The sequence below is a fragment of the Rissa tridactyla genome, chromosome 4 (assembly GCF_028500815.1).
Source record: "Rissa tridactyla isolate bRisTri1 chromosome 4, bRisTri1.patW.cur.20221130, whole genome shotgun sequence".
NCBI classification, from domain to species: Eukaryota; Metazoa; Chordata; class Aves; order Charadriiformes; family Laridae; genus Rissa; species Rissa tridactyla.
Window position 1 is genome coordinate 9801339 of NC_071469.1, and position 21704 is coordinate 9823042.

At 38.7% G+C, this 21704-nt stretch overlaps 1 protein-coding gene across 3 annotated transcripts in view; it reads left to right on the forward strand.

Annotated features, from left to right (window-relative positions):
• Positions 1–21704, forward strand: part of HIPK3 (homeodomain interacting protein kinase 3) — a 79012-nt gene that overhangs the window by 52719 nt on the left and 4589 nt on the right. For 2 of the 3 annotated variants that reach the window (XM_054198455.1, XM_054198456.1), the window contains exons 3-15: positions 1324–1447; positions 5552–5671; positions 7520–7606; positions 8456–8640; positions 9428–9587; positions 9968–10091; positions 13136–13257; positions 13427–13551; positions 13660–13821; positions 14819–15115; positions 16069–16209; positions 19959–20194; positions 20466–20593. In XM_054198455.1, the coding sequence (XP_054054430.1) occupies positions 1324–1447; positions 5552–5671; positions 7520–7606; positions 8456–8640; positions 9428–9587; positions 9968–10091; positions 13136–13257; positions 13427–13551; positions 13660–13821; positions 14819–15115; positions 16069–16209; positions 19959–20194; positions 20466–20593 (2011 nt within the window). The remainder of the gene's footprint in view (positions 1–1323; positions 1448–5551; positions 5672–7519; positions 7607–8455; positions 8641–9427; positions 9588–9967; positions 10092–13135; positions 13258–13426; positions 13552–13659; positions 13822–14818; positions 15116–16068; positions 16210–19958; positions 20195–20465; positions 20594–21704) is intronic. The other variant, XM_054198457.1, reaches the window with a different exon arrangement.

Here is a 21704-nt window from a genome sequence, read left to right on the forward strand (position 1 = left end):
ACATACAGCTTCTGCCAACTACTCTGTGTGAAAAGGGACGGAGGTGCTTCAGCTCTTGGTTCTGCTCTATACTACAAAATAGCTTCTCTGTCCCAATGTAGCATGAACATAGGACTTCGTTCCCAATCCAGTACATTTTGGTGAATTAAAGGTTATTTTGATAAAGTTAAATGTCAGAGAAGAGAAATGAGATATGCAGGCATTTACTGTGGTCAGAGAGTCTGTTTGGTATGTGGAATGTCAGTAGGACACAGCAGCATGTGCTGAAGTATGAGGCTTTTAAGCTTTTACACAGGTAAGAAACGGCGATTTTGCCCACCAGCGTGTTACCTGGTCAGCTGAATGCTGCTCTTCTGCCCAGCTGCAATGGGAATTACCCTCTTCGTTTTAACTGACATCCTACCATTCTGCGGCAGATTAAGCTGACAACAGGTTGTCTGTTTTAAAAGTAAATCACTTCATAGTATGATGCATTTCTTTACATCTCTGGGCCTCTTTGTGTATTCGCAAGTAGATATATTTTAATTCTTTTTCCTTTTGTTAATAGCTTCAATGATCTGGGAGGGAAGGTTTAAAAAGAACAAATGCAATTAAAATGGTTATCTGTGAAATACTTGAGTTTCGTTCCACGTGAACAGAAATGTTAAAAGCCCCTTTAGCAGCTGTGTCAATACCAATTTTTCTGGTTCTTGAGTACAGAAATAAATTCAAATGCTGTTGATTAAATAATTCACATTTGGTTTAGGTGAAAAATGAGACCTGGTCTCTTTAGCGAGTGCAATGGTTTTATTTAAAGTGATTTAAAAATTGATCACATTGAACTGATTTGAGTGCATTAAGGGATTTGCAGTTATGTAATTAAATTGATATTTTAAATAGCTTTAAGCGTACTGTCCAGTTGGGAAGTGTACCAGTGTGTTTTCAGAAAAAACTGTTTGTTTGCTTTTGAGATAAATGACTGTATTGAGTTTAGAATGTAGCTACAGGCATATGACGCTCAGTGGACGAATCATTTGGGGGACATACTCGAGGAAAGGCAAAAATGTTAAATCAGTGACATTCTGTTTTTCAGGCATATCAATTATTTTGATGTACGTAGCAAACTGATACTTGTAGGGAAAAAAACATCTCAGAGCTGCAAAAATTTACTATGGATTATCTAGAGAAAGAAAAATGCAATTTATGATGTTATGATTTTATTGAAATAATTAGCCTGTGTTTTCAAATAACAGACTTTGGGAGTTTTTTTGTCATGTTGGATTGTTGAATTACCTTTTTTTTTTTCCCTAAGGAAAAAATTCAGTAACCATGTTTAATTTGCAGAGCACCAGAGATCATACTGGGATTGCCGTTTTGTGAAGCCATAGACATGTGGTCGTTAGGGTGTGTGATTGCAGAGCTGTTTCTTGGATGGCCACTGTACCCAGGAGCACTGGAATATGACCAGGTAGTAGAATGAATTTCACAAGCATATGCACACTTCCTGCAACTTAAGAATTTCAGGTCATTAAATCTAGGATTTCAAATGTTAAGAGCATCCCCTATTCTTCAAGTCTATTCATTGCTTTTAATTTAGTCTTACTGATTGTCCTAGAAACATAGATCCTGTTTCTAGACCAAACTGTATATTGTGCTGCTTTTCTGAATTAAAGTTCAATTTGTCTTCTTTACTTTTTCTTTTTTTTTTTTCTTTTTCTATCTTGCAAATTAAATGTTAGTATTGAAGCTGCTTTTTCTGATGGAAGCCAAAGTTTGTGGCCACCGTCATTGCATTGTAATCTCTCATTCGCTTGCCACAAACGGGATTGACTCTGGAATGTCTGCTCAGATGTCAGGATTAGTTGCCTTCTGAATATTTCCTTATGTTTTCTGCAAACCCAGCATAGCTCAAAGATTTGAGAGCCTATACTTCAGGAGGAGCAAGGATCAACTGTCGCACTAATACTGTCTATATGCAATGGTAAAGCTTAAAGCTGTTGAAGCTGTGCCTTTGCTTTGTTGGAGTTTTCAACTATTGACACTATTGGCATTAGTGAGCTGAGGTAACTTAAAAAAAAGTTGTTTCTAATGAAAGATGTAGAACATTTTCTATTTAAAACACTCCGAGAGAAGCCTTTAATTTTCTAGCATAATGTGGAAATTTGGAAGGAATGTAATCAGCATTCTCACTATCCCCGCCTGGTTTTGGACTTCGAAAGTGAAGAAATCTCCTGAAAATCCCAGATGTAACAGCACTGGCTTGTTACTAACTTAAGCCTTTTTGATTCACCATTCAGTTTAGGGGCAGTTTCTCCAGCATGTTGTTTACCTTATTCAAATCCTGATCTTCATGCAGTGGGCTTTTGGCGCCCTGTGCTTACGCATCAGACCTGCTTTTCTAAAAATCCTTTTGTTAAAACCACCGTCAGGGGATATATTGATTTTTGTGTTGATTTTGGTAATAGTTCTTATTTCAGTTTCCTTCATTTACACAAAATTGAGTGTTTCATGGGTAGGAAGTAAGCTGTGAGTGGAACGTGTGTTGAGGCCTTGATGCATTTAGAAGACCTTTGTGTAGGGTATTGCTGTTAAAATGACGAACAAAAGAGGGAACAACTAGCAACTGTATAATTAACTGTGTTCTTTAAGGAAAAAGTGAAGGCATTTGTTTTTGGAAATAATCTGTAATGCTGTCTCAAAAATTTCCAAGAACTTGGCAAATTTATTTACCTTTTATTTTGAAAGAAACTACAGGAGAAGATAGGGACTTTCAGAAAAAGTGCCAAAATACGTCACTTCTGGAATTACTTTCACTTTGACCCCATACTGCTGTTAAGTCGCTGTTAAAGGGATGTTACTGGGGGTGAGGAAGGACCTGTAAGCCCAGTTTATGGTCTTCTGGTCCTGGTCTCACGTATAGGCAGATGCTGCTTCTGGATGTGGAATGTGGCTTTGGACCATGTCTTCACTCACTCACAATGCAGTAGGGATTTGAATGGTGGAGAATACTGCCCATGTCCCGATTCTTTCCTCAGATTAATTTGTGATTTGTCATGATGGCAGCAGCCCAGACTGTTAATGTGTGCCAGCAGGCTTACATAGCTGTGAGTCTCTGACTTTTGTGCAGAGAGCCGGAACAGGGTAAAGCTCAATCTCATGATTATGAGGATGTTTTTTTCAGGATAATACAGAGTCTCATTTGAAAAGAAAAGGCCCTCTTTCCCCCACTGCACCGCAGCCATCTTGTTGTGTACGAAACCCAGGCAGAGGAAGGCAGTTTAGAACGGTGCGCAGAGGACCTACCTTCATAGTGCTCGTTGGCTCATCTTTTCTCAGTTTTAGACAGCCAGGTCCTTATGACAGCATATTCCTGGCACTTGTTTCTTGCCGTTGTAGGCCCAGGGCCAACAAGGCTTGACCTCTAGATACTGCTGGACAGTGCAAGTAAACAGCATTGTCACCAATGGCAGCCACCTTCCAAGGTGCTTCATGCAAAGGTCTACACGGGTTAGGGGTTAATCTTGATGCCCATAAGATTTTCTGCTTGCTTTACAAGTGAATACTGAGTTTAAAAGACATTTAGTTAAAGACAAACATATCACTCAAGTTTGCTGGAAGCGTCAGTTAATAACTCATCTAGCAACTTGTCTGGTCTTCGTGTCGGAGAAGTCATGGTGGAAGAGGAGCCATAACCTCCTCCGCACCAGCAGGAAGTACCTTACTTCAGTCAGCCTTGTCATTGTGCTCAAGCAGGTCTGCAAAACTTGCTTCAGAGATACTTGATTCAGGGTTTTCCTCAGCGTACATGAGTACAGCAGTCATAGGAGATGGCTCCCAAGGAAATTCCTTTCCTCCTGCTACATGGTGTGTGCCACCGAGTAAACGAACAGGCAGGGGCTTTGTGCTGCCTTTCCCCCTGCCCCCCTGGCATGTGGCAACCAACACGCTAGCCATTGAAAGGAAGCTCTTAGTTATTATATTCATTTGTGATTATATCCAGTAACAGCTGTACTTCTCAGTGCAAAATAGCCATGTCTTCTGAGCTTTAATGCACATTAAAAGCAGGCACAGGTGCCTAACTGCTAAATTTTTGAATAAATGCATTGTCTTCCCCCCCCTAATTTCTAAGATTTTATAGTGTGCTTTGAAAACAACTAAATGATCTAGAAAGAGTTCTGGTCAGAGTGGGATTCTCTTTAGTCTCTGATGTAGGGAATTATGCAGGATACCAAATATGAAAAATGGGCAGCGTTGCGTTTAGTTCCTCCCCACTTTGGTGTGTCACTTATATTTCAGGAGAAGCCTTGCCTGGACCTTGCCTCTCTACTGCCCATCAGTTTGTCCCTTCTCAGGTGCTCCTAGCTCTCTAGTCCTCCATCTTCCATTGAATTCGTCTTATCTCCCAGTTTCTTTTTTTTGGTGTATTTCACTGCTCTCTCCTTTTGATTTTTTTCCTTTCTTCCATTCTCTTATTCCCTGGCTGCTCCACCTTTTCCAGGGGCTGTCCCACACCAGCAGCCCCTCCGTGGAGGTGTGTGGCATGGGACCCTGCCCAGGTCCTTCAATCCTCACTCCCTCAGACCTTCAGCCCTGGCTGATGGAATCCATACTCCCTCCATCCTCACCTGCAACAAGCTCAGTTTTAGTGCTAATTTTTCTCCCAGTTCATCTTTCTTGAAGGTGTTTTTTTTAATTTTTAAAGAAATAATACTCTTGGGATAGCTCCCACCTTGTACAGTGAGTTAACATTGCATGCACAGTAATTAAAAACACATGATAGTGTGTTCTTTCAACAGATTTCTGTCAAAGCCTTGAATTTTAACTACTTTAGGTAATGCTCTGTATCATCAACTATAAGAAAGGTAATGAAAAATGCATAGTAAATTATATTCTAAAATAAACGCACGTTAATCATTTAAGTGGAAAAGAGCAACTGACCACTTCAGCCATAAAGCCAGTCCATTCCCATTGCATTCAGTAGCAGATTTTCTGAGACGAGGACAGTATCTTTTGCTGGATGCCTAGAGATGTATGTGCACTCCCTTTGCAGTGGAACATTTGCTTGAAATGCAGGTGTGTCAGACAGGTAAAAGACTGATGCACTGGAAACAGCAAGCGGGAAGGATTTTTATAGCATTGTATAATGAGAGCACGCCAAAAAATATCATCATCAAACTTCTGTACACGAGCAAAGAATTCCTACTGATTTGCCTGTTTAGAATGAAAATATTACATTTAGGATTTGAAAGGTTTGAGGAGGTACTGACAGCCACTCTCCCCAGCTCCTCATTTCTGTGACCAAACTTTAAAAGCTTGCTTATATAGGTCACTTCAGAGGTTTGTTTATGTATGGCTTTCTCTTGAGAGCCGGAGAGAGCAGTATCAAGCGCTCAGTGTTAGGTTTCTCTCCTTCGTGAGATGTAGTTGATGAGCTACCATGCTCTGAGAGTGATTCATTTTGCCATTTTTTCAACAAAATGACAAGTTTTTAACTGTGTGGGTCAGATTTTGAAAATCAGAGGTCAATTATTTCCCATGTTTTTGGTTTTGTTGTTTTTTTTTCCTTCCTCAGATTCGTTACATTTCACAGACTCAAGGTTTGCCAGGAGAGCAGTTGTTAAGCATGGGAACGAAAACTGCAAGATTTTTCTGTAGAGAAACGGATGCCCCATATTCTAGTTGGAGATTAAAGGTAAACAGTATAACATAGTAGAAAACAGTTTATTACTTTGTAAGCAGAGAAGCCGGAGGGGCCAAGATTCGCTGTGATACTCTTAGCTCCTTTCCACATCTCCTGTGATTTTTATCAGTCCTTGCTCTGTCTCCCTTCCATTTTTCCCGTTCCCCAAACCAGTGCTCCGAGCTCATTCCCACCATTCCTACCCGCCGGCTGGCCCGGAGCCAGGTCTGGTCTGGTGCTGGCCGGCCAGTGTGCGGCTGCCAGGTGGGGAGAGAGCATTGAATTCAAATTAAACCTCGTATCTCCAGAACTCCTAAATAATTTTTTTTATTTTTTCTTCTTGCTTGGTCACTGCTTTTCACGCCACTTTGCAGAATTTGTCTCTGAGGCCCAAACTGGTCTGTCAAAATTTGTTCAAAACTGGCCTCAGGACCTGAAGTTCATAGGAGAAAAGAGATTAAGAAACAATATGACTCTGTACAGCTCATTTTCTTCAGATCTCACGCTAACACAGTCTTTGTTGGCTGAAAGCTGCAATACAATGAAAGCAGACAAAATTTAAAAAATGTACTTTTATGGTTTTCACACTCTAAACAATATTATTGCCCGCTGGCCAAAAGCAGAGCTTTAACTTCCTATGCAAATATATCTATATATTATTTTTTTTTTTAAATTGTATTACTTCATGGCACTGCTTCACCACATTTACGGAGGACTCGAGGAGTCAGGACACGGTTACCGTTGACATACAACTTCTGCAGTAACAAACAGCTGAGGAGCTCAGAGCACAAGTTGCGTAACTTCTCGCAGTAACTGGGTAAATCCCTGGCGCGCGTTGGGTCGAGCAGCCCGGGCCGGTGCTGCCCAGCCGGAACGCTACCGCCTCCGCTTATGTAAGGATTCTCCAATTACACCGTCCTCGTTACTCCAGTTTTCTAGTTTTTCGGCCGGTTGATCATTAGGTGACAGTTTACATCTGTTCTTGATGCAAACAGCCCTCCTCATTTTCCGAAGCCGTTCCCTTTCCGAGGTTAAACCTCTCACAGCAGACTAAACGCTGTTTTGGGGGAGGAAAGGAGTTTTGATATGGACCATCGGTCATTACCTGCAGTTTTTGTCAAAGTTAATTTTGGAAACTTTTCTGTAATCTGTATGTTAAAAATTTTTTTTCCCTGCAGTCCTGCCTTACCTCCTGCAACACGGACTCTTAAAACAAAACCCGCCTCCTGGTGCTGTCTGTGTTGAGGGAGGAAAATTGTAACAGAAAGTGGTATTCCAGCTCATAAATCACTGCTAGGTGATCGCATTCATTCTCTGGGATTTGATTGTTTGTTTCATACTTCAGTATTTAAAATACTTTCACCAACTGTTGTATATGCAAAGGAATAAAAGTATAAAAATAACAAAAGAGAAAGCAAAGAGAAATTGAACAGAACCTGCCTGGTTTTTGTTTTATTTTTTTTACAGTGATACGATGTTGCTGCTGTTTGGAGTTAAAAGTCTGAGTTTCAGGAAATGTGTAAAATCCAAGTAATAGAAAACCTGTTGTATATAAAAATCTAAGCACATGACAGAGCTTCATTAAATGGTGTTTTGCCAAGGCTTTCAGTGCTTCCTGCGTGATGTCCAAACCATCTATTGTAGTCCGGTACTGTGATCACTCAGACATGAAACTCAGTAGTTTTTGTATTTCGATTTAGAAAATGAAAGTAGTCAGCAAAGCAGCATACAATAATACAATCAAAATATTATTTTTTTTTAAAAACAGATTTATTACATCAATAAATATGTAAAGTTACTTTGTAGCCATGTGTCCTTTATTGTCAACTTCTAAACTCACTTTTCCTTTTCTTTTTTGAGACATTGGAAGAGCACGAGGCAGAGACAGGTATGAAGTCTAAAGAGGCCAGAAAGTATATTTTCAACAGTTTGGATGATATAGTGCACGTGAGTATTAAAGCATTCTTCCTTTGCAAAAGGAATGTATGATTTTAAAACATTGCACCAGTTTGAAATAAACACCTTTTAGAGTATTTATTGTATATCAGTCATATCCATTATTCTCTGTATATTTTGCTCTGAGGAAAATGTCTATAGCTATGTCAGTCTTTGGGGCTTTTTTTAAAGATCTTTCTTTGTCATTTCTTGTGTTAAACAACGGTACTTGTCCTTGTGGTGGGGGGAACCCTTTAATTTTATGTATAATACATACTTTCTCTTCTAGCTGATCTGCCATCACGAATGTATATGGATCCTGCTATCTTAACCGTATAATTTCCAGTATAATTCTTCTATCTTAACGATATAATTATCAATGTAATTATTTTTTGCTTTTTTAAAAAAAACTTAACTGTTTCCACACTTTTCTTTAGCTTTATAACTCTCTAGTCAATTACAAAAGGAAATTTTTCATTCTCTGCCATATCCTCAAAAAGGAGTCAAATTTCTTTGCAAGATTGGCTTTAATACATGTTTGAAATTCTTTTTTGAAGACTAGCTCTGTAGTTTAAGTTAGACCGTGTAAAGATCTTTATCCGAAATCTTCCTTTTGAAATTTCAAGTCCCACACTGGAACAAAGCCTTCGGGGTTTTTTAGATGGGGAAGGTGCACGGGGAGCAGTGCGTGTGCAGAAAAAAGGCACCAATTCCAAGGCAACTGTACTGGGATAAGCTAGCAAATTCGCTGTGCCCGCGTGATAAAATCATTAAATATTAGTATTTTATAGCAGAAGGTGGTAGCAGAAAGAGTTAAACCAATATGCGTGTCTTCTATCTGACTGTTCTGTTCAACGCCAGGTGAACATGGTGATGGATTTGGAAGGAAGTGACCTGTTGGCAGAGAAGGCAGATAGGAGGGAATTTGTCAGTCTGTTGAAGAAAATGTTGCTGATCGATGCTGATTTAAGAATCACTCCAGCTGAGACCCTGAACCATTCTTTTGTTACCATGAAGCACCTCCTTGATTTTCCTCATAGCAACCAGTATGTAACACAAAAATTATTTTTTTTAAATCTCCATTGTTGTGATTCACGTGTATAATAGTGTTGTTTCATCTGCTATCAGAAAGAAAAATCTTTTGTCATTTTTGTAACGTCATAGAGAATTCTTTCAAGTGCCTGCAGTATTAGACACACCTACTTGGTCAAGGAAACTGAATAACTATGTTTTTTTTCCTGAAAAGTAACATTTTAGAGCAACAGATTTCTAAGTTATCATTTATATGCCTGGCTGATAAAATTGCAGCACTGCAGAAACTTGGGCTTGAGTTTTGGAAGTACGAAGAGCCTTAGTTCCTGTCAGTCATTGAGAGCTAGTGTAGGTGTTTCCTCCTGAGACGGAACTCTCAGATAACTTCTTTTACGCATTGGTTAACATGGAATATACTGAAAGTTTTCTTGGCAGTTCTGGAATTGTGTGTTTCACTGTGGGTTGCCTATAGTGCAAGTATTTCACTGAACGAAAGAGCTTTCCATCTATTTAGTTAACTATCCTTCCTGCTTGCATGCAGTTGTTAGAAAGTGGTGTTAGATACAAGGAGCAGGGAATAGTGGTATTTTTCTTGATTTTAAAATATACATTACCAAGGCTTGACACGAACATAGTAATAGCAGTGTTTCTTTTTTTTTCTACTTCTGTCTATGATGCCTTTCTGTGAAACTGGGAACCGTGGGCTTTGAACTATTTTTTTTTTCTTGTTCAGGGGAATTTTTTTATACATTTAACAACATGAAATTCTAATTAATGCAACTTATTTTCTGGTTTTGACAGAGTGAAGTCCTGTTTTCATATCATGGATGTTTGCAAATGCAGATCAAATTTGTATGACTCAAGTAATCGCAATAAAACATCACTTATGAGACCAGTTGCCTCGGGCGGTGCAGCGAATCTGACTGCGAGCTTTACCAAAATTGGTCCAGTAAGAAGTCAGGTAAAAACATTGGGTGTTTTTTAAGTATAAATTCCGTTAATGCAGTTTCTGTAATTAATTTCATAATTGAAAAAGCACATCCGGTACATGACAAAATCTCCTGTCTTCTACTTTCGTTTTTTCCCGCACGTTTTCTTAACCAAACAAGCCGTATTCGGGATGTTGCAAATCGAGCCCCCGCCTGGCGTTGCCGCGGCAAAGCAGCGCGGTGTTCTAGGGCCCTCCGCTGGCCACGCCGCATGGCTTCCTCTGAAATCTGTTTGGCATTTTAATTTGTGTCAGTGATTTTAGTTGCTTATGGTGTAGGCTGGGGGGAGAAGTGTGTGAGAGGTTTTCGGGTCACAGCTGTAATGTTTGCTGTGTCGACTCTGTTCCCGTAGGCACTAACTGCGTCTGCCCATTCAGTTTTGCACCAAGGGATACCACTGCAGGCAGGAACTGCTCAGTTTGGTTGCAGTGACGTTTTCCAACAGGCATTAATTATATGCCCTCCAACTATTCAAGGTATGTTTAATTTTGCAGCTCCTGAAATATGAGCGTTACTGTCGGTCTGTTAGCAGTATTTGAGTTTCCCGTTATAGCCACTTAAGCTATATATTTGTAGGACTTAATTATGTCATGAAAAAATGAGCATGTGAGTCAGATAAATTGCACCTTTCTGAAAGAAACAGCAAATCAGCATCTGCAGAAAATCCAGAGCCCATCTTCATATACCTCCCCCCGACATAGATATGTGTACGCATACATATGTGTATATCTTGAATAAAACAGAGGGACACGATGTGGAAGCTGAAGCAAGAAAGGAGGGTATTCTGAAATAAAGTTTGAGAGGAAACAAGAAGGTTGAGGGGAATATCAGTGTTGTGGTAGGTTTTTTGGTGGTGTGGTTCCTTTGTTTCTTTTTTGGTCGTTGTGTGTGTTGGGGTTTTTTTGTTTGTTGGTTCAGTTGCGGTGATTTGCTTGGGCGTTTTGGTTTGTTTGAGTTTCTTGTTTTGTTGTGGTGGTGATTTTTTTTTTTCTGAACTACATCCCTGGAGTATCCCAAGGATAAGGATAAGAAAATACAACAGTTCTTGTGATAAATCTGTCTGGGTAATAAAGTTGTTCTTTTTTTTATTGCACTTCCAAATGAATGTTTAAGAAAACATCTGGAAACTTGGGGCTTCATTTAAGCTGCCCTACATGAACAGTGTCACATTTACCGTCCTATGGTTATAGTGCTCGATAGAACTGCCCCAGCTTTCTGATGGCTGAAAAAGACATAACTAAATCTTTGAGAACGTTGTTTGCATCGTGCTGTGAAGAGGAAAGGGCAGCTTGGCTGAACTCTTCTGTATTACAAAGGATAAAGTTGGAAGACTGTGAGGTAGAAATGCTAGCACAGAAGTATTTCCGTAGTGTTGAAAACGACCAAATAGGGATACGCATCTCTAAAAGGACACATGGTAATGCAGTTGATCTCAGTTTCCCTAAAGAAATGCATTTGCATCGTGCAAACGTAGGTCCTATTTTTTGGAGAACTCTTCAAAACTTCAGTTAGATCTCAGGACATGTCAAGCAAAACTTGTTTTTTCTGTTTATAATGGGCTGATCAGAGAGGAGCTGATGAAGACCAGCCTTTCTTATCCTAGTAATAGCGGTTTATGGAGAGGGAAAGGTGGCTTATGTTGTTTGCTTATTAAGTTAGCTAGGTTGTAGTCTTCATCCTTAAAGATGCCATTTACTTGTCTTGGTGACATTCAGTTTTATGTTGAGATCAGATCTTGAAATGATGGAGTTCACAGGAAGTAGGGTGGTTGTTTTTTTTTAAGAATTACTTTTAGACTCCTCCTTAGATCTGTCTCCACAGTTTGAAGTTACAGAAATCACAAACACTTTTAACCTAAACTTAGAGCCCGGGAAGTCTTTATCTCTTTAGATAAAGACAGATACAGCAGACTTTATCAGTAACGTTGTTTGTGGCTACTGCATCTATCTTGGGTTCCAGAAGCTCATGAAAGCTCTGAGTACTCGCCATGCAGAGTGTCAGAGGCTGTATGGGCTAAATGCATAGCTTCATACAGATTTCCTCCTGAGCACTTAGTATTGGTAAGTAATTTCCTATTTAAATTGTATATATGCTTTACACAATGAGATATTCCATAATTTAAAAACCCCTACTGTTTTGATTATACCCAGATGAATAAAGTGATTATAGAAACGGAAACAATACAGGCAGATACTTTATCTGTGATCTGTATACTGTATTCTTAGTATGACGATAAATTTCCAAATTTAAGTTCTGCTACAGCTTGAATGAAGGCAATAGATTGTTTTCATCACATAGGTGACGAGTTGCTGGCGCGGAGGGAAAGGGATATTAATGGTGTCTGGCAGGCCTTCAAGGTTTCCCTGCTCAGCTGCTCTGTCGAATATCTGAAGTGCTAAAGCTCGCTACTTCTGGCAGAGTTAGCATGTTGCTGTTCTAGATGGCTGTATGGAAAAAATTAGTCAACAGCATTTCAAAATTAAAAGCTTTGGAGTGCACGGTTATAACTTAGTATTGTGTTACGACATGAGAGAATTACATCAGATGAAGATTTGCTTTCATCCTTTGTTGTAAAGATTTTTTGAAAAGCCCCACTTTTAATCCTTAGTTTAGTAGATCTTTAGTAGGTACCTCCAAACACCCATTGCTTAGTCTTTGACTGAAGCGCAGGACGCAAAGTACGGTTAGAAGATGAAATTACAACATTTGCTTAGCCAGTATTTTCTTCTAGCATAGCTGTTCTGTTGCAGTATCGGTTGAAAAAAATTCCTCTTTCATTCTAGTTTAACGTTTTTATCTTAAAAATTATTAAACATTGCAGTGTTGCTATATGTCTTAGTTCCCTGTGACAATAACGAAATCTATAGAGAGCATGAGATGCATCTTTTTCCTATTATGCCCTTGTGGTAATATTCCAACAGTGCTACGGTTTGCATTATTTTGATGAAGGGAGGAATAGGATTATGGAAGTATTTGATGGCATACATAGAAAATTTTGCGTTGTTTCCCACAAAAGCACTGGTAACAAAAATGGGCATTGTGCATGTGGCATTGACAGCTATAAGAGCTAAGAGGGATGGGTTTCAGCTGGCTGGAAATACAGAGCATGAGATGTGCAGGAGTCAGCTGTGAGAAGCTTTGAAATTCAGTTCTGCTTACTTTTGTCTGCTTCCTTTCAAATTCTTTTAATGCAGTTTGTGATAAAGGGTAAAATGCTTATCTTTGCAGAACTTTCTGCCAAAGTCGTTCGGCTTTCTAGTAGTCTCTTTCCAAATAGTAGTTATTGGCAGTTCTTTCTGGAAATGACAGCATCAAATATTTGTGCAGATACGTAATGGCAGAAAAATCTTTTAGGTGTTGATTTAATTGGTTTGAAAGTCTAAATTATGGAGTTAGATCATAAATGCACCGAGAAAAAAAAATGGTAACATTAGCCTTTATGTTTGCATTCTGCTGAGAAAATAACATGCAAGACCGCTGTTTTGCTTAAAGCTTGGGGGTGTGTTTTTCTCCCTGACAGGAATTCCTACAAACCATAGTAAACCCACCAGCTTCTCCCTGCGGGTGGATAATGCAGTTCCGTTGGTGACCCAAGCCCACGCAATCCAGCCGCTACAGATTCGAGCAGGAATACTTTCTCAGGTTGGCTTGCTTTAAAATGAAAATCTTACTTGTTTTGTTATTAGTTGGTAAATATTTTTGCCCGTTAGAGCTGTGTTGCAGTCTCTCGTCTGCTTTGTGCTGAACTACAAGTAGCTACTGTAAATTCAGTCGTTCCTTGCATCGTGAAATCTTCTCTGCTTCCCAACAGACGTGGTCGAATCAGACCCAGCAAATACTGGTTCCTGCGTGGCAGCAAGTAGCGCCAGTGGCAGCTCCTGCTACATCTCTGGCCTCTGATCCTGTGGCTGGCCCACAGAGGCTTGGAGACTGGGGGTAAGTCTGCGGATTTTTGTGCAACACCTTAATGGCTTTGCCTTAACAAAGATCTACGGATGCGATGCAAATGACTTGCAATTTAAAACTGCCTTTATTTTTCCTCAGGAAGATGATTACCCAGGGCACCCATTACAATTCAGTGATACCGCAGCCTCTTTTAACACATCAGATAACCTTGTCTGCCCCTCAGCCAATTAGTGTGGGCATCGCACATGTTGTCTGGCCTCAGCCTGCAGCTACCAAGAGGAACAAACTGTGTCAGAACAGGTTGGCAGAATATTTCTAACATTCAGAGACAGCGTATCTGTAGTTGCTGTTCAGTGGGCAGGGGAATAGCCTGTAAAAATAGCATGTTTATTAGTGACAATTGTGCTTAAACAATCTTTTGGGAAATTCTGTTCTTTTTGCCCTAAGTTTCCAGTGTTATTTTGGTCATACAGACTACATGGGAAAATACCTGGAATAGTAAGAGGTCTTAGTTCCTGTTGATTAGTATGCGCCTGTCATGATAGCAAAGTTGTCTTTGTAGCTTTTAGGAAGGTATAAAAATACATTGAGGTAGCTCTAATGAGATATTCCTAAGCTTATGTGCATGAGGATGTATCAGCTTTAGACAACTAAAAATAAAGAGATACTATATAACAGCATTGCAAAATGCTTTATAATCGTCTTAAGAATAGTTTGTCTTTCACTGGTGGCCAGAAATACTCCAGCTGCCCTCTAAAGAAAATATGCCCCACTATCACACGAAGTATTTGCAAAGGTGTGGGATGCTCAGTAAAGGGGAAAGCGTGGGTTACAGAGGGCAATGTCAGCAGGCTTGTTTTAAGCAAGAATTTCATCCAGAGGCTACCAGCTTTTGTTTTCAGGGACAATCTTTGCAGGAAATCTGGCCAGGTTTTGTTTTCTCGTTTTTCACCCAAACGGGATTTTAGTTTCTTTTTTTCTTTATAGGAAAACGGTATTTTTAATGCAGCGTATTCAGTGTCGTTGCAAGTTTCAGTCTTAGATATTACTTAGTTTGGATGCGGCAGCATAGCTTCTTATTAGCATGTTTCTGGATTATTTTTTTTAATTAATCTCTGATATCATATATGCCAAGTATTTATGACTACATTTCCTTTTTTGTGTTTTTCTTTATATTAGTTTAGAAAATTGGTGGTTTCGCCTACATTGCTTGTTTTGTTTTTTGTTGAAAATAGTACAGTTTTCAGGCCTGTTGGTAGAGATTCACTAAATGTCAAATGGTGTGTTTTCTTCACAGGAGCAATGCGTTACAAAACACCAATATCCAAAATTCAGCCTTCCTGTCTCCAAAGATACTTAACCTGAAGGCTGTGAAGAGAATAAGTTGTATAGAAGCACAGGACAATCATAACTCAGACGGACGGGAAAGTAACTGTTGTGAAGCATCGGTCAGGCTGGACCCTGATTCATCTCTTTCAAGCAAACAGCGGCAGGCTATCTTCATTGCCGGTTCCCCCAGCCCAGCGGTCAGTGTCATCACCATCAGCAGCGACACAGATGAAGATGACGTAGGACGAACACATTCGCTGAGAGAGTAAGAGTCGATGTTTACTTTTGTTAAGGTGTTACTTAAATATAGCCGTTTTAGCCTAGCTACTGGATCTAATGAATCTGAGTTAGAAAAAGGCAAACAATGCATTTCTAATAAAATTTCACTATGAAGTTAACTCTGTAAGTAGTACATTATTTGAAAGTGAAAAATACTTTCGAAAGTCTGCCTTATTAATCTATGAATGTTAAGCATTTGCAACAGCAAACAAATAGTTTGTTATTCTTTTGTAACAGATGTGGTCAAAACAGTATACTTTTAGCTCCAGCATACTTTTTTTTTTTTTTCTTTTGCTTAATACTGTCATACCCTTTTTTTTTGTTGTTGAAGATCAGTCTTCTGGCTTTGTATCATCAATGTTATCATTCTATCAGTAACATCCAGTAGATAACATTACATATATATGGGTAAAAAATACTTCTCTAACAGTATGAAAGGTGTGCATTTGGGTATAAAAGCAGATGCTGAGTGTGGTCCCCCCACGGAGGGTTTTTTTTTTCCCCAAAACAAGCTATCAAAGAAGCATGCATTGCTTTAAATGAAGGCTTAAAACTTTAATGGTTGCTAGACTTTATTTTTACTTGTAACGATTCTGAAATGGAGGAACTTGTATTTTAAATACAAACTTTGTCAAACGTTTCAAGGTTCTGAACTGTTGTATGAAAACCTCTCATCTACTTGTTTTAGTATTGATTCAGTAAAGAAATTATTCATTTAGTAGGTTTCAAAAAAATGAATGTTTAGTCTAGAATTTACAAAAGAACTCTGAAAAGATTTAAAATCTGTTTCGGGTGTAAAAGAAGCAGTGTTGATTTATGTTTAAGGGCCCTTTTCTACTATTTGCCCCCTTTTTATTCCATAATTACACCGAAGTCAGTGGCGTATGGAAAGAAGGAATGCGAGATGGTATGTCTGCTCACTTTCTTTTTGTGTGGTAGGTGTAAAGGTAGCCTTGACTGCGAAGCCTGCCAGAACACCCTGAACATTGACCGCGTGTGCTCTCTCAGCAGCCCGGACAGCACTCTGAGTACCAGCTCCTCGGGACAGTCGAGTCCGTCTCCTTGCAAGAGATCCAACAGGTAAAAAGCTGTCCTCCTTTCTGTAAAAAGAAAGATCCTAGTGTACAGCAGGCTCGGTTTATAGTAACAAATGCAAACGTTTTGTTATGTTGCCATCTGGTGAGGCTAAATGATGTATTTAAAAATTAATTTATTGGCCTACAGTTGCACAGCATAGACTGCTCTTTTATCGCGCCTAACACACCCGTCTTGCTACATTGGAAATTTTCAGAATACTGAATAAATGGTGTTTACACAGGAAATATAAACGTGTTGCATGCAACTTCCTTTAGAACAAAAATTTTCCAAGGTTGCAAAATTAAGTAAGGCAAGGTAGGATGTGACAGATTTGAAGTTACCAGAACATCTTTAATTTTTGCACCCTCTTGTTCCCCTGTTGTATATCTTGTATTGTAATCTTTGATGACATTGATGCCTTTTTTCTTCTGCCAAACATAAACTTCACTCATGTGAACACTGTTCATATGAGCAGCTTTTGAAGATTTTTATCTTCACTGCTTGATGTCTACTTCAGCCTTTATTTTTTGCACATTATTCAAAATTCACTCTTAGAAAAACATTCAGCGTAACTCTGAAAATGAATGGCATTTTTGATACAGTACCTGAAAGCTTGATGCTGAAGCATCTCCCTGTGTGATACTCATAAGACACAGACCTGTGACACAGTCAGAAGTTCCCACTGACTTGAGATGTTCTGGTTGGGGCTTTTCCACTTATTTCCGTCTCTGCCCTTCAGGTGCGAATACGTAGAAACTTTAGTTGTGGCTATGAGTACATGGCACTTCTACAAATCAGATATCTAGATATGAGTTTGGGGACCAAGAAATATTTGGGATAAGTAGTTGATGGTATTGGTGAAAAGTTTGATTTAATATTATTTACTCAATATCCCATAGCAATTCTGTGGCCTAGGGATACAATTCAGTTTTTTTCAAGCAACCCGTGGTTGCCATAAGCATAACCAATTCTTTTAATTTTATTCCACAGTTCACTTCCTATTTTCTGTAGAATAGCTTGATGTATAGAAAAGAGTGATTCAAATTTGGAGCAGTTTCGTTGTGCAAAATGGGTAAGATTGGAGTCTTAATGAAAACAAAAGGGTTTTTTTTAAGTAATTAAATACTCTATCACAGCATGTGTTGACAAGGAAATGGAACTGCTAGTCTGTATAGGCAGTTTTATTTGTTTTAAGTTTTGGACAACCAGACTTAATGATGCTTTTAATGGATAATTTATGGCTAATATAATGGATAATATAAATTATAATATAATTGATAATAATATAATATAATATAAATCTTTGGTGAATAAATCTCTGCAGTACTGGGCACTGGATACACTGGAAGGTGCAGAGAGTTGTTCCTGTCTGTACTGTCCAGGGCTGTGAAGGCGTGTTCTAAGGAGGTGACGTGTTTCGTCTGGTGAGCACCAGGACTAGGGAAAGGTTTTCTTTACTCAAGATGCAGCTTTGTGTTATGCATAATCCGGTCACAGGGGGTTTTGGGTGGATTAGTTTTCTGTTAGGTTACTAAAGGGAGCCAGCTCGTTCTGCAGACACAACAACATTATGCTGGATCCAACAACGAAAGTACAGTAATGGAGCATGTGGATAGATTTTTAAATTTTTTAGGGTGACTTGATGTAAAAGATAATCCCAGACAAATTTCTGCCATTTCTGGGACTTTGGAGATACTGCTATAAAAGTTGCCAGTGTTATACAGATTGACTAAACCAGGTGTATTTCCCTGGTCCTTTTGTTCAAGCATTTGTCATTTTTGACTGTGAAACAAGAGAATAACTAGAAGCATTTGAAGAATTTCCATTCAAATGGCTAAATTTTAATAAAGATTTAGGTAACAAGACGTGTCTTGTACTGGGAGGCATCAGTTAGTCTTACTGGTTGATAATTGTCAGTCCTGCTTATGATATTCTATAATATCAAAACATTCAAAACTTCAGACAAGTTTTTTTTTATAAAGACCTGCTTGATTTTAAAGTGTTTTCTTTGAATTGCAAGGAACTGACCTGTAATTTGAGTCCCCTCTGTAATTCAACTTTATGTCAATAGAGAGGAATGCATCAGATTCTGGTTTCATTAGCATTCGACTTACAGTAAGTCATATAATTAGTAACTTGAATCAAAAGTAAAGAATACAGAAATATAATTAATTGCTCACTAGTTGTCACAGTATCACTATTTGTTACTTAAAAAGCTATTCAGAATTACCTAGTTCTGTTGACTAAGACTTCAGGTTTTTGTGCTGGCCCTCGTAGAGTCAAAGTACTTTTCATAAAAAATTAATTTTATAAATTATTTTATTCATATTGTCTTAATTCAATCACCATGCTATAAGAACCTGTTACATTATCTATAAAATCATCTAAGGACTTGACCATATGGTTAGGGGTTAGTGAATTCACTGCTGTTCCTTGATTGTTTGAAGTTAAGCCACCAATTTGTAATATAAACTGGAGTTTGCATGTTTTTCTAGTTTATAGAAATTCTTAATTCTCATGCCTATTCCGTCTAACCAGGAGCTTTGTTAGCATCTACGCTTACTTATTCATCACCCCACACCATTCTTTTTACCTCCATTAAGTGAATGATGTCTCTTTCTATCTATAGAATCCATGCCCGGCATAGTCCCAGTTGAGGACTAGTCAAATTTCTTTTTTTGTTGTTGTTAGTGATGCATCTGTGACGTATCTTTTGCTCGTGTAATAAATAATACATAAATGGGATTAATATCTTGTCTGGCAATATACCTCATTGTAAATTAGTTTCCTTTCCCAGGTTGTTTACTACTTGCTGCCTAAAAGGTAGTTGGTTCTGGTTCCACTGATTGAACTGTGGTCTTGCTTCTGGCAGCTGGTATTTACCATCCTCTTAGCCCTTTCTTCTTCTGATACAAGCATGGAGCTTCAAGAAATGTTAGCTATTATTATGAGTTGGTTTCTCCACCTCTTCCCCCTTCCAGCTGCTTTTGTAAAAGCAGTGGTTGAATAAATGAGTTTGCACCACTTGACCAGCGTGGATTTCACAGACCACAAGTGCTAAAATAACTGCCATGTAAACAGAGGGTTGCATTTGTCTCCTTAATCTAAATCTGTGAAGAAGAATCTATCGGTTACGCGCAGGCAGTGCTCTCTGGAAGAGCTTCGGAGAGACCTAATTGTTCAGTAGATAAGGTCTAGCGTAGCTGCTGGTGGTTGATATGCAGATGAGAGGGAGCTGCCTGCCACTGTGCAGATTGCTTCCTCAGCGCTCGCATCCCATCCTCAGGGACGGCTTTTCGCAGACTCCGGGATGTGGCTGATTTCTAGAAGGAAATTAGATCAGTATGTTCTCATTTGCTAGTAATAACCATCTGGAGAACTTTATGTTTTGATTCAGGAAGAAACGAAATAATCTTCTTCAGCCTTTCATTTGAGCAAAAATCTAAACTTTGGGTGGTTTATAAGTACAAAATTATTTACAAAATAAATTACAAAGTCCACGCAAGTTGGGTTACACATCTAAGTCTTTATGTAGAAGTGATCTCCTTTCTCTGAGCCTTGCAATTTATTGGTAGAATGAGTTTGAATATTGAACTGCCATCTGAATGTCTGTGCTTGTATAATTAAAATCTAACGTTTTTGTCCACCTTTGAGTAGTTTCACTTCCATAAATTTTATGTGTTAATTTAATAAAATGCATCTATATTATGAAAATGTATTTGTTTCAATGCAGTACTTTTATTTTTCGATAGTATGTCAGATGACGAACAGGAAAGCGGATGCGATACGGTGGATGGTTCCCCAACTTCAGACTCTTCAGGACACGACAGCCCTTTTGTGGAAAACGGCTTTGTGGCCAATACCAATAAAAATAAGGACGCAAGAGCATCGGTTAATCCTGAAACCAAGTCCGCTCTTTGCACGGTAGTAGTACCACCAATGAGACTTGAAAACAGGTTACATCTTGATGAACAGATGGTGAATACGGGTAAGTTAGTTTTTTTTTCCTTCTATACCTGTAGATAAGAACAGAAATCTGAATATTTCTTCAGCAGCCATACATAGGAAGGTATCGACCTACTCATATATCTGCTAGTCTGTAGTAAACACTTCTAATTTGTGTTGATTTTTTACTTTAGTCAGTGTATTATTTTATTATTTCTCCCTGTATGCTGAAGCAAATGAAACTTTGTCTAACTTTTGTTACAAGAGAATAGTGACAACAAAAACATAACATTGTTCATTTTTTTTCTTGGAAGATGCTTCGTGCCAGCCACTGAAAAAGGGTCGGTCTGTCCTGGGAAGAATAAACCAGTCTTCTACTGTAGGAAACCGTCAGCAAAAACTGACATCAGCATTCCATCAGCAACATATAAACTTCAGTCAGGTATGTGTGCTTACTCACATCTAAGAAGTACTTTTTCTGTCTTGAGGTTCCAAACATGCTGAATGCTCACAATTTCCATTGCTGTCAATGGCAACTGCAGGTTTTCAACAGCTTGATTACAGAAGCGTTCAAATCTTGAAAAATGGATTTCAACTTACTGGGCAAGTCATAAGTATCTTTCACTTTTGGTCATTTTCTTAAAGCAGATGACTTTATTTTTAAAAGTGATAGAAAAGCCACACTGGGAAAATTAATCAATGCCTACCCAAAATCAAAGCACGAGACAAAATGAAAAACATCTTAGCATATTTTTTTTTCCTACATCCAAATCATAGCGCGCAGTTAAAAACTGCGTCTATATTTCGGTCTTGTTATATTAGTAGCGTGCATGAAACCGCTTGTAGTTTGAGCATCCAGAGGTGAGAGAGCTCAGCAAACCCAACCTTTGCTGCCAGGTAGTGAAGCTGGTGGGGAGAGAGGTTGTGGTTGTAGTTCAATCCAAAGTTGGAAGATACCCAAAATTAATTTAAAAGCTACTTCTGTCGTTACCCAACAACATAGTAAATGTGTCTGCTGTGGCTGAGAACTGAAGTTGACACATGGCATCAAGTTTAAGCCCCTTTTTAATTAATTAATTCTGAGCTGTAGGTGCATTGAGCTTTTGGTTAGATATCTGGAGGTACATTTAATATAAGAGCAGTACCTGTTTGTCTTGCAGAGTAACTGTGAATATTAAATTGTAAGTTAAATACTAAATGCAAGCATGCTATACGTAGATAAGAGGATTTCCCAATAATGACTTGAATAGTTCAGATTGAAAGAAACATCTGGGTGGGTGACACAATCTCCCCTTCTGCCTGATTATGCGGAAGGATTGGTTTAATTAATTCTAAGCAAACCTTAATATGATCAGCATAGTATTAATTTTTAATCTTTTTAATGACTGCAGCTCCTCAGCCTCTTGGCAGAAAGCGTAGAACGTTATTTTCATTACAAAAATTTATGCTAATCCTTCCTTCTTTGGTAGATGCCCTATGTAGTTTGAAGTCTGCATCATGTAATGGGAGTAATTGATTTTTAGTCTTTCTCTTTGTAACTGTTAATGATTGCC